The sequence below is a fragment of the Macaca thibetana genome, chromosome 15 (assembly GCF_024542745.1).
Source record: "Macaca thibetana thibetana isolate TM-01 chromosome 15, ASM2454274v1, whole genome shotgun sequence".
NCBI classification, from domain to species: Eukaryota; Metazoa; Chordata; class Mammalia; order Primates; family Cercopithecidae; genus Macaca; species Macaca thibetana.
In genome coordinates, this window is record NC_065592.1 from 72,220,787 (window position 1) to 72,239,642 (window position 18,856).

At 37.3% G+C, this 18,856-nt stretch overlaps 1 protein-coding gene across 37 annotated transcripts in view; it reads left to right on the plus strand.

Annotated features, from left to right (window-relative positions):
• PTPRD (protein tyrosine phosphatase receptor type D) overlaps nucleotides 1-18,856 on the plus strand; it is a 2,337,809-nt gene that overhangs the window by 2,150,354 nt on the left and 168,599 nt on the right. For 14 of the 37 annotated variants that reach the window (XM_050761934.1, XM_050761930.1, XM_050761933.1 and 11 more), the window contains 5 exons: nucleotides 2,360-2,386; nucleotides 6,571-6,688; nucleotides 13,184-13,771; nucleotides 14,207-14,307; nucleotides 15,168-15,427. In XM_050761934.1, coding sequence (XP_050617891.1) covers nucleotides 2,360-2,386; nucleotides 6,571-6,688; nucleotides 13,184-13,771; nucleotides 14,207-14,307; nucleotides 15,168-15,427 — 1,094 coding nt within the window. The remainder of the gene's footprint in view (nucleotides 1-2,359; nucleotides 2,387-6,570; nucleotides 6,689-13,183; nucleotides 13,772-14,206; nucleotides 14,308-15,167; nucleotides 15,428-18,856) is intronic. The other 23 variants (XM_050761961.1, XM_050761962.1, XM_050761963.1 and 20 more) reach the window with 5 other exon arrangements.

Below are 18,856 nucleotides of genomic sequence, written 5' to 3' on the forward strand. Positions count from 1 at the left end.
TCGATTTTTATATAAGTGTGTCTTAGTTCATATCTTGCAATTGGCCTTATTTTAGTTTTTCGACATTTAAAAAATCCTGTACAAAATTCTAGTTTTCATTACACATTGATGTATATTGATCTTTTCAATCAGAGTTACTATCAAGTGAGGAAGGGAATTGTAATGAAATGACACTCAAGTCTGATTAAAAACATGTTACTTTTTCCTTAAAATACAGATATTCAACCCTTTACATCCATATTTGAGTTTGCGTTTCTGATTTCAAAAAATGATTGTCTTAGTAATGAGTCAAAGAGATTTCTAAACTGCAATTTGGCTGATGGAATCTATTTTACTCTGTGCTAAAACAACTTGGAACTTAGTTGTTCTAATTTCTAAATGTATGTCTTCTTCCATTGAAGAATAGACATTTTTATTCAGGTACAGTTACTCAGTATTGTATTTAGTATTTTCATCAAATTACATATTTGATGAAACTCATTGTTTCATGTCCCAGAAAGTGAAGATGGTGACAATGATATTAAAAATTAAATCAGAATTTCCTAGAGAATAAATGGGATCCTTATGTTGAACCAAGGTTAAAAAAAAAAGTACTGAAAATGAATAGTTGAGTATATGAGAAATTGTATTGATCTTAGGGCAGTGGTTTGCAACTATGGTATCACAACCTGGTTTTATAATTAGTTGTTTAAAACAGAGCATTGAAAATTTTCACAATTTTTCAAAAATTAGAGGTGATTCAGAGATAGTCCCATAATAAATTCACTTGGGTTTTACATATTTTCCTCAAAGGAAGATGAAGATTTCAACTTGTAACTACCATCCTGAAAATTGTACATGACTCATGTACTGGCTTACCTTTGCTGTGTCAAATGGTGATGAGATATCATGGGGATGGGATATTATGATCATTGGAATACTTTCATTATCCAAGAAATTGGTGACTTGGCAGGGAAAAGGATGGAGTTTGTAAAATATTTGAAATTTATTTCAAATGAAAATGCCTTTCTTTGTGTGAAAGTCAGAAAGATTATGAAGCAAGTTGAAAACTGCGGCACCAAGTTGCCCAGTTCTACATTCTTGTCTGTAAAGGCGGACGTATCCCCTGGTCAAGAGATCGAGACCATCCTGCTCAACATGGTGAAACCCCATCTCTACTAAAAATAGAAAAATTAGCCGGGTGTGGCGGCACACGCCCGTGTAGTCCCAGCTACTAGGGAGGCTGAGGCAGGAGAATTGCTTGAACCCGGGAGGTGGAGTTTGCAGTGAGCCGAGATCGCACCACTGCACTCCAGCCTGGCAACAGAGCAAGACTTTGTTTCAAAATAAATAAATAAATAAATAAGTAAATAAATAAATAAATATAAAAAAAGAGAGCAATAAATATCCCTGTGCCTCTAAGGAAAATACTTACCCCCCAAGTCTCAATACAAGTCAACTCTCAAAAGCCTTTATGTTTTCTTCAGTTTTGAAACATTCTAAGCAAAGGGATCTGGATTCACGGCTCACTTATCTACCCCAAGGCCACTTCCATAAATGCAGTAGAGCTTCATAATACCGCTTCAACACTGGAAAGGGGCCACTGACTTGATTTTTGTAAATAATTATTATGTAGTGCCTATAAAAAGAAAGTTATAAAATTAATAAAACCATCGTTATGTTTTATCATATAAGTCTACAATTATGGAAAAGAAAACAATATGACCATCGTGCTTTGATGTTCTCCTTTGGTTCTTAGATATTTTACGTTATAGAACAGTAATTCTGTCCCATTTCCATTGTAAAATCTGGTAGTTAACGGAATTATGTAATACCAAATGCATTAAACGTCAACTCTGTCTTTTTTTCCTCTTCTTCTTTGTCTTTTCTTTATTAATTGCTGATTTTTCTTGTGCATTTTCTTTCTTTCCCATCTCATTTATTTTCCTTGACTGTTCACTGAAATTTCGTTACATCTCACAGGACTTCTTTGAAGCTATAAGTGTTAAATATAATGAAAGATATTAATCTAAATATTGACTTTTAATTGTGTAACTTAAGATAGAAGTAAAAATAAATGAGTAGGATATGAGTAGAAATATTCACTTTTTCTGTGCTTCATTGCTATGTTTCAGTGAACCATACATTTAAAGTATATTAGCTGGTTTTAGCAATAACAGTAACAAAGATTATTTAATTTGACTTCCCAATCAGAGGTGGAGGTGGCAGCAAAACACACATTCTCTGGAATTTTATTGTACACACTGCTTTGTTTATTTTTTCAATTTTTTTAGTCTAAGAAGGGCAACACTGCCTGTATAAGGCTTAAATTTTTTTCTTTTTATTTTGTTTTCCTTCCAACCTTCTTATTCTCAATCAGTGGGAATTTGATGATACTACTGAACATGTGAGTAATTTTTGACTGTTTTGTCAAAAGCAGACTATATATGCTTGTTTTCTCTGACATCCTTTCACTTATTTGTGATCTGTCATCACAGTTTGCTTGGATGCATGAACTAACAAATTATTTTTAAGTTATCTTCACTATGTGGTGCACTTTTTATTTTGGTTTCTGTTTTATGAAATCAGCATGGTGCTATTGACTGCATAAGAAATGTCATGGGCTTGTGATATTTATTTTGATGGCTGCTACTAACTCTGCTTTGTGACAGTCAGAGGAAGCATGCTTTAAAATACAGGGGTGTCGTCCAATCTTTTGGCTTCTCTGGGCCACATTGGAAGAAGAAGAATTGTCTTGGACCACACATAAAATCCACTAACATTAACGACAGCTGATGAGCTAAAAAAGAAAACAATCTCGTAATGTTTTAAGAAAGTTTACAAGTTTGTGTTGGGCTGCATGTGGGACAAGCTTGCTTTAAGTGAAGGCATTGCAGACTGGAGATGTCAGATTGTTTGGTGTAGGCTGCTCATAAATCCTACTCCAGGGTCACATATCCAGTGGATAACAAGATACAGATCTGGCACTGATTAACTCTAACTAGAAGTGGCTGTTCTTCACTTTTACCCATACATATTTGAACGATGAATGGATTATGCCAAGTAGAAAGTATCTTGCTGAGGGAGGAATGTTTTTAAAATATTTGAATGAAAGCTCCATGTTATTTATTGAGGGACTGTTATGTATGTGCCACTGCAGGGGACACATGATGTGACACGTGCTTTCTAGTGTTTCTATTCTAAGTGGCTAAGGAAGAGTAAAGTTCTGAAAAGTTTCATATAATGCAGCAAAATATATGGCCTACAGCAGTGTACCATGCATTAATAAATTAGTGGACAGTGTCAATAAGAGCTATGAATTCAGAGACAGTGGTCCAAGATAGTAAAAGAAGTGCTGAAGCTCAGTTGAGAATTTAAGGGATGATTAAAGACTGAATAAGTGAAAAAGTTGTGTGTGTGTGTGTGCGCGCGCGCACGCGTGTGTGTGTGTGTGTTGGGGAGCTAGAGGTGGAACATATATATTTTTTTAAGTTGAGCACAGCAAAACCAGTCATTGAGACAGTTGAGCATGTGGTGTAGTCACATGACAGTGAGCCTGACAATTTGATATAAATGAAGGCTTCCTGTAAGTAACTCAGTGGTAAATAGAGCTAAGAGGTCAACTGTAATATAATACTGGAAAAACCAGAAGAGTCAAGCCAAAAAGCTGGCCAGTCAGTCTTTAACTCTTCAATATTAGAGCGATATAGGAGAAATTTTTAAAAATGAGTTAAAGGCTGACAGGAAGGTATTCTTCCATTCACTGACTGAATGTTTACTGCCAATGCACAGGACTCTTATTGGGAATCTTGTAACTGTGTCCAAGGTATCAGTTCTCGTGGCTTTGCCAGTGCAGCAGCGTTTTTGACCATAAACTTCTTTGACTATAACTCACAGTAAGAAATACCTTATATGTCGTGATTCAATGCACACATATGTTTAACTAAAATACAAATTTTATGGAACCATATTTTGTATAATAAACACTAACATTAAGTATTCAAGTTTATTCCATTTCATTTCTGTTTGTTTAAATTCTGGTCATGACTGACTAAAGTGATTTCACAACCTACTAAATGGGTCATTACCTGCAGTTTAAAAACCAGTGACTTAGTGGATAGATTAGAGAGTAAAAAGGTGGCAGATAGAAAAGCAAGTAAAAAGAGTTATTTTGCTAATTTAGTCATGAAGTGATAAAAATGCAACAGAGTTGAGGCAGTAGAAATGAAAAAGTGATACTTAGGATCAATAAAAGGAAGAATTGGCAAAAAACTTGCTAAGAATTGAAGAAGAGAAAGAGGTCAAAGATAGCTCATAAGTTTTGCAAATGTGTTACCATTCATTAAAATATGGAAGTAAGGAGGGGGAGTCTACTTCCAGGAATGATTTTTAAGTTTTAGTTCATTTGAACTTGAAGTAACACTGGGTAGTCACAGGAAAACATCCAGCAGATATTTACAATGTATATGCCACTGGAGCGCAGATTGGAAGTCACAGCTGAAATAAATCAGGAGTATGGGCAGAAATAATTACTTAAGGTTTAGAAATGAATGCAGTTTTTTTTTTTGATTTTTCTTTTTTTCTTTTTTTTTAAGATTAGAGAGAAACAGTAGACCAGTGACTGTGACAGAACCTCAGGTATGCCAACTTTTAACAGTCAGGGACAAAAAGCAAAGTGGAGACAGGACAGGAGGAAACAAAGAGAATAAGGAATTATAGCCATAGTACCGGGCACATCACCTCACAGAGCATACTGAAACAACCAAGGAAGGAAGTGTACCCACCTCTTAAAGAAATAAAATGTAATCCAAGAAAGGGTATGATCATGGCAGATAGAGGTGCGTCCAGTTGAGATTATACCACTGCAGGGGACTTGACGCATTTCAAATTGCGTTACGTCTGTTATCCTCTGACAACCTGGGCAAGAGAATGGATGTGTGTGGTTAACTCTAATTTCGTGATAAGAAACATATAAGGCTCAGAGTGCATAATTTCTTGCTGCAAAATTTGGTGATGAAAGCAAGCCTTGCTGCTTTTTCTAGTTAGCCATGCCTGCTTTTCAGCAGTACTCCGGTGGCATGTGAGGGCAACCTTGGAAACAATAATGTTGGCATTTAATCATCATAGTTTTCGGGATAGTCAGTGTGTCTGCTGTCATTTAAAATACTGCTCTTGGGTAGTTTACTTGGTTTTTCTGTCCTCTGTAACGTTAGGGAAACCATTCCAAGGTCCTGGAAATACAACATCTCTCCCAAATAGCCCATTTATCTGGCATAATAAAACTTCCAGTGACTCTTCAGGATGATATCTGAACTTCTTGAATTTCCACAATGAGATATTCCTACTCTTTTGAGAAAGCTTGTTGTCAGAAGCTGTCATATTTGGAGTCATCTTCAACAGTTGAGCTCTATGGTATCTGTTACAGCCTTGCTAAAAAAAAACCTACTGTATTTCACACAATATAATTCATTCACTCGTCAGTCACATTGTCTTTAGATTTGAAAGACAATGACATTGTGTATTTTCCTAAATTTATCCATATTCAATTTGAAAACACAGCTGTGCCAAAAATCTGAAAGGGTTTTTATATTGCTCTGTGTGTGTGTCTGTGTGTGTGCGTGCGCATGTGTACATGCAGCTCTGGTATTTGTTCTTAAAATACTAGAATAAGTTAATAGCCAGAATCTCTAAAGAATCCCATAACCCGTAGTTTAAAGGAATATCAAAAACCATCTGGTCTTATAACCACCACCGCTTTGGGCCCTGACTAAGAGAAAACTAAGAATTTTGGTAAATAGTATGTGGTATTTAACTTTTTAGAAAGTCCAAATAAATTGAGCACATACTGGTGATGCGGTAAAACTAAAGTCCGGTTGTATTCTTTGCTTTTATGGCTGCTTTTTAATGTGTGTGAAAATTCTCCTCAGTGGATAATGATTTCTGCTCATAGCCTATACAAATAACCAATAAACATGATAATACAGTCAATCAATAAGAGAGCCCTAAGCAAATTCTCTCTCAGGGTATCTAGGTCCAACAACAACCATTTGGTAAAATTCTTCCATAGTGATCAAACAGACTGCTGGCATCAGCCTCATCTGCAGTCTGTTCGTTACAGTGGATGTGTGTGGAGAGCTGTTGGCATAAAATAATCACTCTTTCATGGAATGCTTCCTAGAAGTCAGGCATAGTTCTGTGAGTTTACCTGATATAATTCATGAAATCCTATGGGGTCCTATTATAATTCCAACATTCACTTGGGAAATGGAGGCACAGATAGGTAAACGTACTTGGTCTGTCCAAGCTAGTAAGGATATGAAAGTTGAAGAATTCAGGAAGTCTGGCTCCAGATTTCATGTCTTTGACTAATACCCTAAGAGCTACCTCCTAAGATGCCTGAAGACACCCCTTCGATATCAGCATGAAAACAGATCTCCTAGCATGAGCTCAGGCATGAAATTTCCAGGGCTTAGCATGGCTGCAAGGGATGTGTGAGCATTTGCAGAATGAAGGCAGACATCTGGCCTTGTTTTTCACCCAGGGCATTAGTAGCATGTTTTGAATCAGTGACATTCTGTTTTGTCATTTCAGGACATGATCATTTCTGGGCTCCAGCCTGAAACTTCCTACTCCCTTACGGTCACAGCCTACACAACCAAAGGAGATGGTGCTCGCAGCAAGCCCAAACTGGTGTCCACCACTGGGGCAGGTAATGATGTCTGTGCATGTATGTGCCTTGAATAGTACTGCTAACTTTCTAAATGGTATGGGTAGCTTCTAGCAGGCTTTTATTATTATAAAATCAGAGGAAATAAATAGACTACGGTCAACTTTTGTGTTTTTAGTTCAGGGGCAAAAAAAAAAAAAATAGATCAGGGAAAAAATAGTCCAAGTGCATAATTTGTCCAAACTATTCAATCAGTCATTCAAGAATTATTTCTTTGAGCACCTTCTGTGTGTCAGGCATTGTAATCAGCACTGGGGATGAAGCAATCAACAAAACAGAATAAGAATCTGCACTTACGAAATTTACTTTCTGAATAGGACTAGATAATTAACAAGTGACGAAAGGAGTATAAAATAAAATGTCAGAAAGTGGTAAGATGAAAAGTAAAAGTGTATAGGCAATTAAGGATCAGGCAGCCTCTAGGGGCTGAGAAGTTCTTGTAGAGGAAGGATTATTTAAGTTGAGACTCAAATGATGTGAAGAATCAAGTCCCATGAAGGTCTGGAGGGAAGAGGTCTGGGCAGGGAAGTCAAACAACAATTTCAACTTCCCTGGACAACAAATCTCCTTAGAAGAGCTCCCATCTTAAACTGGGTTCATGACTTACAGTTCTACCTTTTGTCATTTTGTCTTCCCCACCCCCTGCTGTGGGGATTCTTAAGAAGCCAAATTGAACAAAAGATAGAAAACAAAAAGAAAAAGAAGAAAATTAAGAAGGCTAAATAGTATAAAATTATTCCCTTCTAAAGAATAAGGCTTCTTCAGTGCTTTTTAGGGTTACTGTGGGCAGCCACATTAGGAGAAGCCAGCATGAAGGAAGAGCAAGCATTGTAAAATGAGTAAATTAAGAGATAATTGCAGATAAATCCAGTCCTCATGTATAGCAATCTCCCGTGAACATGGAAACCATGATTTGAGTTACTCTGCCCGAATCACTTCTCAAACAACTTTTTAGGAACATACCTCTATGTAAAGGCATAAAGGAAAGAACAGCTGTGATGCTGAGTGCCCTCCTGGGTGCCATGCTCACTGCCAGCTTTGTCTAAATGTCATAAGATTTGCCTCGCTCGCATCCTACCACCTGGAATTGCCTCAAGCAGCAGGATTACAGATGGCAAAACTCCTTCAAGGCTGAATCTTCTGGGCTTTTTTAAAAAATACCATTACATCAAGCTAATTTAATGCCCTGCAGAGCAGACACGTATTCAGTGAGGGGCATGATGGCATGATCACTATCTGGCTATGGAACCAGTCTCTATTACAACATCAACAACCAAGAGTTGAATCTCAAATTGAACAACGTGCATTTCCTTCGCCTACATTTATAAATATGTCATAAATAACTCTGAAATGTCTTATATTAAGCACCACTCACCTATTGCCCATTAAATGGGGTCATGTTATGATGACAAGAAAGTAGAGGATTTATAGCCAAGGGATATGAATTTTAGAGAAAGGGATGATTTTGTCTATTTTAACATCAATAACGCCATCTCATCCCTTTTTAGTTACCATACAGTAGACATTTTAGAATTTTAGAACTTAGTCATATATAGAATTCTTTTGGCATTTTCATTCACTATTTTAGATCCTTCTTAATCAATAGAGGCTTCGGTACTGAGATAGAAAATGCTTTCAATTTAGATGCCTACACATTTACTTTTGTAAGACCTCCCCACTGCACCTGGGAAGAAAGTAGAAGAATCCAAATTTAATTCCTTTAAGAGTGAACCTCTAGTTTTCATTTGCTTAAGCAGCCCCTATTCGTGGTTTATCCCTAGGCAATTAGTGAATATATCAATTTGTTTTGTTTTGTATACTGTATTAAAAATCCTCGTATATTTATGTGACTGTGAAGAATTACTGAATTTATCTCACAGACGTTGAGCTCCTAATAATCATAATTGTAAAGGTATTTAGTTATAGCTCCCACAAAGAATTCAGGAATTCTCGTGAAATTTTATTTTAATGGTAAACTTCCTGATTGTGGGGTGTTTGTTTATTATACCTTGTTTCTAGAACCTGTAAATAATCATATCTTTGAAACAAGAGTACTGATCATAGTTTAAGTATAATCTACAGGAGATTCATATAACCTGAAGGATGCTTCTGAAGAAAATGTTGGCTTTTATGTTTCAATGATTATGAAATATCTGTATTTTCTTTGTTAATACTCCCATTATTCTGTATTGTAGTAATTTGTTTACTGCCTGAGGCCTTGAGGTTAAAACAAACAGAAAATTCATTGGTTCGACATTTTCTGTATATTTTTACGTGAATTTCAGTACTATATTGAACAGCTATGTTAAGGATAATCAAAAGATGACTGTGACAGGGAGAATTTGGAAATCTTAGCCCAAGTCTAGTCAATTATGATTGTTGTTGCTTTGGTACTAGGTTAAATTGGGGCTAAGTTTAGAACCACTGCAACTAAGTACCTCAATTTATCGCCAATGATTGCAGTTGCTAAAAAGTAAAGGGAAACCACACATATATACCAATTCAGAAGTCCTAAGAGATTTTTTAAAGAATGTAAGAGAATAAGAAAATGTAAAAGGGAGAAGAGTTTATATGTCGTGATATAAATTAGAGTTATTTACTTTGTAGCTGGACCTTCTCTGCTTCTTCCAATATGTTCACTAAGACCTGGCCAAAAAGTGACCTTCTGACTCCCCTGAGTAATTATTTAAGACCCTTTCATCTTACCAACCCTCAAGCTTCAGTGCTGGAGTGAGCAGAACCATTGAACCAACAGCTGGCATGACCTATAAAAGTAGCCTACAGAATAACCCTAAGGCATTAGAAACCTGAGCCAGACTCCACAGATCGCACAATCTATTCCACCTCATTATTTTCCCAACTAGAATATGCCTGTATTAGAGAACGTGGACCCTGCTGTATCTGTCTTTATTTCCTCACTCAAATACCTGTGTGCCAGTGTACAAGTATTTGCACAAAGTGAATTATTGGTAAATGTTTGATACCTATAGTGTTTCTGGAAGCCAGGAATGCAATGAGTTCCATTGCCAATCTGTGGAGTTTGGGAGAATTCGTTTTAACTATGTATTCAATGATGTAGAACTCTCCTCATTCCTTTTCCCCTTTTTATCTTATCAGTGATTCCCTGGATGAAATACCACAACTGTCCCAAACCCTTACTCCAGCCTATTTAAACTTCATTTACTATTTCTATTATTGACATGCTTGTGGAAATTTTGGGCATCCCTTCGTGTGACCCTTCATGGGGTCAGCCTCTCCTGAGGTGAAAATTGGGAGTTCTTCCCCAAGCTGCACAAGCATTCATTTCTTTACTGAGCCCTTCCTTTATGCTTCGTGGCACTTCCAGGCTGGTTGTCTCATAGTTTTCAGGCTTAGTAAAACTTCTGCCCAGGGAAGGAATGACTGTTGTGGGTTTGGCAATAGAGAGCAGACTAAGATCCTTGTGTACAGCAGGGGAAGTCAGTAGGTCAGAGCTAACGCTCTTTTTTTCTAGATCATTACTTTGATCTTGTGATTCCAAGCCAACAAGCCTTTCTGTCCCAGAATAAGAAAGGTCATGCCAACATCAAAAACAAAAGAGATTACTCCATCCTAAGCTTTGACTCCCACAGAAGAATAAATATATACATTTACAAAGTCAGTGAGTTTTTTCCTAGACTTTGCCAGCCCATTATATTTCTCCAAATGTGTACCATAGCAATATTATAAAGTGAAACATCAGTTAATAAGAACATGCTCATAAATGACAAATATTAGAATGCAATCTATATTTGTGGTATATCAAGAAATTATTTTTATTTATCCTAGCTTTACATGCATCTTACAGAAACAGGATACACAGTGTATATATTATTATGCAGTTCATTGGAACTAGAATTTCAGAAAATTTTAATAAATATTTTTAATCTGTTGTCCTGGAGAATGTTGAGAATTAATAGTTGTGTTTCCACCCACTTGTTTCAACTGAGTTTCATATATTAAAGGCTGTATTCTCTGCTGAAAGCTCTATTTCACCATGGATTTTTCACAGCAGAGACTCAGGTGTTTAATCCTTGAGACCATCACTGACATTTTCATGGACAAATCATGTAAATGCTATGTATACACAAAGGGGAATTAAAGATGTCTGCCAGTGTCTCTACCTTAAAGTACTATTTTAAAATTAAGATAATTGTAAATACATTAAAAGCAAATGAAATAGTTCACACAGTCTCCAACTTATGGATGGATTGTGTTCTGAGAGGGTTAGTTGATTGTTAAGATCTCTGGATGCATTGTTCCTGAGGAACACAGTGAGTACACAATGATGTGGTTCCTGGGCCTACCTTCAACACACATATTTTATATATACAACGCAACACACATGTTTTACATATATAACACAACACACGTTATTGAGTAATTATTTATCTAAAAACTTTAGAGAGTATTATTTTCATACATTGTGGGTTAGCTGAGTTACATAAGCGTGCTATGAATCTTCCCAGCGTGTGAAACAAAACTGTTACTCCATTGGTTAAGGAAGTAAATATCTTAATGATATTTCTGAGAGCAGAGCACATCTCCACCTGGTCTCACTTTCTGAAATACAAAATGAAGAGGCTAATCAGTCCATCTCTGAGGTTAATATTCTATATATTGTCTCATAATCTTTTTAGTGATTTTTTTTTTACCTTAATCTATATCCCCATGGTATGATTTTTTATCACCTGTCTCCCATTACTGTAAGCTTTCCTCCTTTCCTACCATCTTTCTTTTTCTTCACGTTCATAATTTTGAGACATAGTTTCACTGTCACTTAGGCTGGATAGCAGTGGTGTGATCAATAGCTCACTGTAGCCTCAAACTCTTGGCTCAAGCAGTTCTCCCACCTCAGCCCCCTGAGTAGCTAAGACTACAGACATGTGACGCCATGCCTTTTTTTTTTTTTTTTTTTTTTTTCCGTAGAGATGAGTCTTGCTATGTTGCCAAGCTGTTTTCAGGCTGTTTGTTTGTTTGTTTGTTTTTGAGATGGAGTTTTGCTCTTGTTGCCCAGCCTGGAGTGCAGTGGCACAATCTCGGCTCACTGCAGCCTCTGCCTCCCAGGTTCAAGTGATGCTCCTGCCTCAGCCTCCTGAGTAGCTGGGATGACAGGCATGCGCCACCATGTCCAGCTATTTTTATGTTTTTAGTAGAGACGGGGTTTCTCCATGTTGGTCAGGCTGGTCTCAAACTCCCAACCTCAGGTGATCCACCCGCCTCTGCCTCCCAAAGTGCTGAGACTACAGGCATGAGCCACTGTGCCCAGCCGCTGGTTTTGAACTCTTCGTCTCAAGCAATCCTGCCACCTCAGCTCCCAAACTACTGGGTTTACAGACATGAGCCACCATACTTGGCCTTTCTTCTTCTTTCTGTTAACTTGGTTTAGTTTTGATTCTGATGATCTTCCCTCAATGTCTTTTGTTGTGGATTCCAGGAATAATTGCTCTCCATTAAAAATAAATACAGATATGATAATGCATTGAATGAGTAGATTAGAACTTTTCACATTTCTTACTTAAAAGGTAAATAAATTCTGTACTCATTGGAAGCTAGCCCTTCACCATAAAAAGTTTAATATTTGGATTATGAATAATTGATTAATATTAATAGAATGCAGAACCTCATGCTAAGACTTTACATGAATTTCCTCATTTATTATTCACAACAATATAAAGTAGATCTTAATATAATTCCCATTTTACAGATGAAGAACTTGATGAAAATGAATGATGTGGATAGTAAAGTTAGACAGAAAATGCAAATTAGATTCATAATAAGTCAGTTTGATATTATTTTATTTTTTTTAAGTTTAAGCAACATAACAGCACAATTAAGCATTTAAGCAATTGACTCAGACAGAGTTGGGTTTGCCTTATAGCTTTCTCACTTGTTACACGCTGGCCTCGGACAATTTTCTACCTCTCTGGGCCTCATTTTCTCATTATAGAAGATAGAGATAATAATAACTAATCCAAGAATGTAGTGAGGAGTCAGGAATGTAAACCAATTGTGAACACTATATGCAATGCACTTAGCATGGCGCCGGTGCATTGCACATACTCAATGAATAAATAATCATTATAGTTATTATTATTAGTGATATCTAATTGGCTGATCTTTGCTCAAATTAATTTATCTTTGATATGAACCTTTATGTGTGAAGGTTTAAAATGTGCAGGTGTCAAAAAAATTCCCTTAAGCTGTTGTTTCAATGATAATTTCTGTTTGTGTCCATTATCAAATTCTAGTATCTCAGCCTACTTTAATAAAGTAAGACAAGGAGCATATTTCCACAAAGGTATGTAGGTCAAACATTGCCTTTTTTGTTTTGTTTTGTTTTGTTTGGGTAAGTAAGAAAATGGGAATACCAGTAGAGTGGAACTCCCTCATTTGGCAATGACTGAAATGTGGACATTCAAATTGGTTGATCTTACCACACCATCCCATGTGCTCCAGTTCCAGGGAAACCTCGGCTTGTGATTAACCACACTCAGATGAATACTGCTCTCATTCAGTGGCACCCTCCTGTGGACACATTCGGACCTCTTCAGGGCTACCGTCTAAAATTTGGCCGCAAGGATATGGAGCCGCTTACTACTCTCGAGTTCTCTGAAAAAGAAGATCACTTTACAGCTACAGACATCCACAAAGGAGCATCATATGTCTTTAGGCTCTCAGCCAGAAACAAAGTGGGCTTTGGGGAGGAGATGGTGAAGGAGATTTCCATTCCAGAGGAAGTACCAACTGGATTCCCTCAAAACCTTCACTCAGAAAGCGCTACTTCAACCTCCGTCCAGTTATCTTGGCAACCACCTGTCCTGGCAGAGAGAAATGGCATTATCACCAAGTATACCCTTCTTTATAGGGACATCAACATCCCCCTTCTCCCAATGGAGCAGCTTATTGTTCCAGCTGACATCACTATGACACTCACTGGCTTAAAACCAGATACCACATACGATGTAAAAGTACGTGCTCATACGAGCAAAGGGCCCGGGCCATATAGTCCCAGTGTCCAGTTCAGGACACTGCCTGTGGATCAAGGTAGGATTTGTCTGCTTACGGCCTTCCTCCTTTAAAGGAATATCAGTCTTTGGAAATCAGTATTTTGAAGCTATAATAACTGATCAGCCCATTCATATTAATAGGTTCAGCAAAAACAAAAAGGTAAAGTATGTAAAACTTACTACGTCTTGGATGCCTTAGATTTCAGTTATAGAATGTCAAGCAAGTCTGGCTGACAGCTCCCCAATGTCCTCAGGTAAGGAAAACACAATATAGTTGGCTGAATTGGAGAGAAAGGAAAGATCTTTATGAGACTGGGGTATTAAAATGAATGCTCTAAACAGGTAGGAAAATCATACTTCTCTCTCTCTGATCAAAGTAGACAGCATCTAGCATAAGCCCTGTGGTCCATGGTGGAAAGGACAGGTCATCTGTTTTAAGAATAGTTTAAATACACTGTTTTTCCTTTTCCAGCAGTGTTTGCAAAAAATTTTCATGTCAAAGCAGTAATGAAGACTTCCGTGTTGCTGTCTTGGGAGATTCCAGAGAATTATAACTCTGCCATGCCTTTCAAAGTAAGTTGTTTTCTCATTAGTAAGAAATCACAGATAAAAGTAGAGGGGACCGTTTATCTGGGTAAGTTATTTGCACCGCAAGCAGACCACTTCATTTTGGCCACATGTCCTTGCTGTTCTCATTTGTGACTTTCACATGGGAGATCGTTGGGTGCTTTGCAAGTGTGTTCTTTTCACTCTGAATAGGGAGCAGGAGCTCAAACCCAGGGCTGGCATCACTTATAAGTTACCTACTACTTTGAACTTGAACTTTTTACATCTAAGCTAGTGCTTTTGTTTTTCAGCCAGAGAATGAAATGTACATGGTTTCTACCTATTTATATTAAAACACCCTGGGGGTTTCTGAATTTATTCGCTGGCCTGTATTGTTGGCACATTTTAAACTCTGACTTGCCATTAAGAGATGTTAGTAAGTACATATTTATGAAATAAGAAATAGAGAAACATTTTTGAAAGTAAAAATATATTTAGAAAGAGGAACCAAAACCTTTAGAAAATTAGCAATATTGATAATACATTGAAACGTAGAGCTTTTCTGCACATATTCCATTGAGAGCACATACAACTGAGAGGTCTAATATTGGTAAATATGTGTGTGTGTGTGTGTGTGTGTGTGTGTGTGTGTATATATATATCTTTGTATATTTTTGATAGACTTGGAAACATTTTATCATGACACAGTAGGAAATGACAGGAAAATTGATTTGATCTCCAGAATTATGACCACTCATGGGCTTAGAAGTCACCTAAAAGTAGAATTGACTATATAGACATTTTCCGTAAGCAAGGGCACATTGGTTTAGAAAATATATTTTGCCTCTCTGACCATCAGATTTTTTTGATTGGTTTTATCTCTTTAGATTCTTTATGATGATGGGAAAATGGTAGAAGAAGTAGATGGCCGAGCCACACAGAAGTTAATTGTCAACCTGAAGCCTGAGAAGTCATATTCATTCGTGCTGACAAATCGTGGGAACAGTGCTGGTGGGCTGCAGCACAGGGTCACAGCAAAGACTGCACCGGATGTGTTACGTACCAAGCCTGCCTTCATTGGGAAGACCAACTTGGATGGCATGATTACTGTGCAACTGCCTGAAGTACCTGCAAATGAGAATATAAAGTAAGTTGATTGAAGGGTTAGGGCTGAAGGAAAGAATTATTGGTAAATAAGAACGTTACGTCTCAAAATTATAGAGGTCATAAAAGAAGATATTGCTTAATGTAGTGAAAGATTCTTCTGCTCAGACTCCCAGTTTTGCTATCCGAGGTCTGTTACAACATGTCCTAGTATTCATTGTAACACAGATTTTCGTTAATTTAACACTGAGTTTTTAATCTGTGTTGCAGGGACAGTGTTATTTAGGAGAAACACAAAACATATAGAACATGATTCTTACTACAAAGCTTTTTGTTTGTTTTTGTTTTTGTTTTTGTTTTGAGACAGAGTCTCACCCTATCAACCAGGCTGGAGTGCAGTGGTGCAATCTCAGCTCACTGCAAGCTCCGCCTCCTGGGTTCAAGTGATTCCCCTGCCTCAGCCTCTCGAGTAGCAGGGATTACAGGCACCTGCCACCATGCCCAGCTAATTTTTTGTATTTTTAGTAGAGACAGGGTTTCACTGCGTTAGCTAGGATGGTCTCAATCTCCTGACCTCGTCATCTGCCCCCCTCGGCCTCCCAAAGTGCTAGGATTACAGGCGTGAGCTACTGCGCCCGGCTACTGCAAAGCATTTTATGTCATAGTTTATGGAATAAGGTGAATAGGTGATTAACTCTAATATTTGACAAAATATTTTTCTAATTATGAAGACGTCTTACAAAGTACTCTAAGATTGAAAAAAACATTGGGTGAAATTAGATGATGATGTGTGACACTGATGTATTACAAATAGGAAAAATTCCAACAAGTTAAAGTTAAAAATGACATTGGAAAAAAATATAAACATTAGAAAATTCAAGTGGTCTGGTTCGAATGTAGTGCAGCATAGAGGCCAATAGGCCTGAAGTGGAAAATTAAATCTGGTCAATTAAATAGTTTCTCCAAAGACATATAGCTAGTTGGTTGCATAACTAGTAGAAGAAAAAAGTATTTTCACCAAAATGTATGAACTACAAGTACTGTGGTGGACCCCGGGGAATTAAAAGATGGGATTCCTGACTTCAAAGACCTTACCATAGAGTGAGAGAGATACAGAGAAACAGACAGATGTAGTAAGCGTTAATGACAGAATTATGCTTTATCTTAAGAGCAGCTGATTCAGAATGGGTCAAGGAAGTTTCTGATCCCTTAATCTTAAGGGATAAATAGGAGTCATACAAATAATAAAAGAGAGACTATTTGCAAAGGGAGTGGTATGTGCATAGGCCCATTACTAAAGGCACCCAATGGTGCCATACGGCTGGATCCCAGAGTGCCTGGCCACAAGTGACAAGAGAAGGAAGAAGGAGGCATACAAGAGCCAAGGGTAAACCCTGAAGTGAAAACTATATCCTTTAGACAATGGGAAACCATTAAAGCTCTTTATACAGGAGAGTGGCATGATAACATTTCTGTAATACATAATAAAATTCCATTTTAGGAAATATTTGTTGAGTATCTGTTGTGCTACCTGTTTGGAATAAGAATAAATCCTTTCTCATTTCTTGTATCTCATTTCTTGTATCTCACAAGTTTAGATGAAACTTGCTATGCCAGGTTTGAAGGTCAAGCAGAGAGGCATTTATCCATAGCTCATGCATTGTTGGAAGTTGGATAGACTGGAGCACCATAGAGATAGTGGTAGAGAAAATTGTTGGGAGGTGGTCACATAGTTAGTTGACTCTAGGCAAATAACAAGATTCTAAAGGAAGGTGATGATGATGGAAACAGGATGCAGAGGCAGACATGAGATACACTAGGAGTAGTAGTACAGCATAAATAGTTTTAATGATGAGATCAAGACAGTAAAATATGGCTCTGAGGTCTGAGCTTGGATGACAATGAATGATGGTGTCATCCTAAAGGATAAAAACATTCAGAAGTAAATGAGTTTAATGTTGGGTGTATTAATATGAAATATCAGTGAAATACCTAGTTAGAAATGTGGGCTTAGAGAAGTTATTAAGATTAAAGATGGCCAGGCATGGTGGCTCATGCCCGTAATCCTAGCACTTTGGGAGGCTGAGGCGGGCAGATCACAAAGTCAGGAGTTTGAGACCAGCCTGACCAAAATGGCGAAACCCCGTCTCTACTAAAAATACAAAAATTAGCCCGGCATGGTGGCACACGCCTGTAATCCCAGCTACTCAGGAGGCTGAGGCAAGAGAATCACTTGAACCTAGGAGGTGGTGGAGGTTACAGTGAGCCAAGATTGTTCCACTGCACTTCAGCCTGAGCGACAGAGCTACACTCTGTCTCAAAAAAAAAAATCGATTATAGATATACATTTAGGAGTTGTTAACTAAGTAGCAATGGTTTCATGGAAGAAGACAGAATTATTGAAGCAATGAGGGGAAAATGTGAAGCAAAAGACTAAAAGAAAGGTCTCAGTTAATAGGAAGAAGAGAGCCAGTAGAGGACACGGGGAGGGATTATTGGAAATCTAAGAGGAGAACTGAGCCAGAGCAGCATGGCAAAGGGATTTTCTAGAAGGAGAAAAATTTAAAAAGTGGTCAAAAACTCCCCAAACTCCAGAAAACTTAAAGCAGATGGCTGAGAAAATCAGGTATTAAAAAATAAGAAATAAGTTTTAAAATAGTATAATTTGTGTAATTTAGGTATAATTAATAAATTCAGACATGATACACATCCTAAAACAACCTTTCCTGAGTAAACTTTCAGTTATTGTTTATTTGATAAAATAATTGATGAATTTCAACTAGGTGACAGAATTTCAAAAAGATTATTACTAAAATCAGTGAAAAGAATTTCTAAAATATTACTAAAATAAATTCAGTAAAAAGAATTTCTAAAAGATTATTCCTAAAATAAATTCAGTGTAAAATAAGGTCTTCACATTTGTCTACTCTTATTTTTCTTTCTTTCTGTTTTTTTTGTTTGTTTGTTTGAGATGGAGTCTCATTCTGTCGCCCAGTCTGGAGTGCAGTGGCCCCATCTCTGCTCACTGCAAGCTCCGCCTCCTGGGTTCACGTCATTCTCCTGACTCAGCCTCTCCAGTAGCTGCAACTACGGGAGCCCACCACCATGCCTGGCTAATTTTTTTGTATTTTTAGTAGAAATGTGATTTCACCATGTTAGCCAGGTTGGTCTTGATCTCCTGACTTCATGATCCACCCACCTCAGCCTCCCAAAGTGCTGGGATTACAGGCATGAGCCACAGCGCCCGGCCCTTCTTTTTCTATAATCCAGAAATCTGAAAATGAGAATTGAGTATTTGCGTAATTTTTATCCCAACAAATTTCAGTATGACAGTGGGATTATATTCATCGATTTGTGTATTCATTCTGAATGTTTATTAATTGATCTTGACAGATAAAGGATATTTATGAATTTTTAAAACCACTTTATTGAAATATAATTGATATGTAAGAAGCTGTACATATTTAATGTG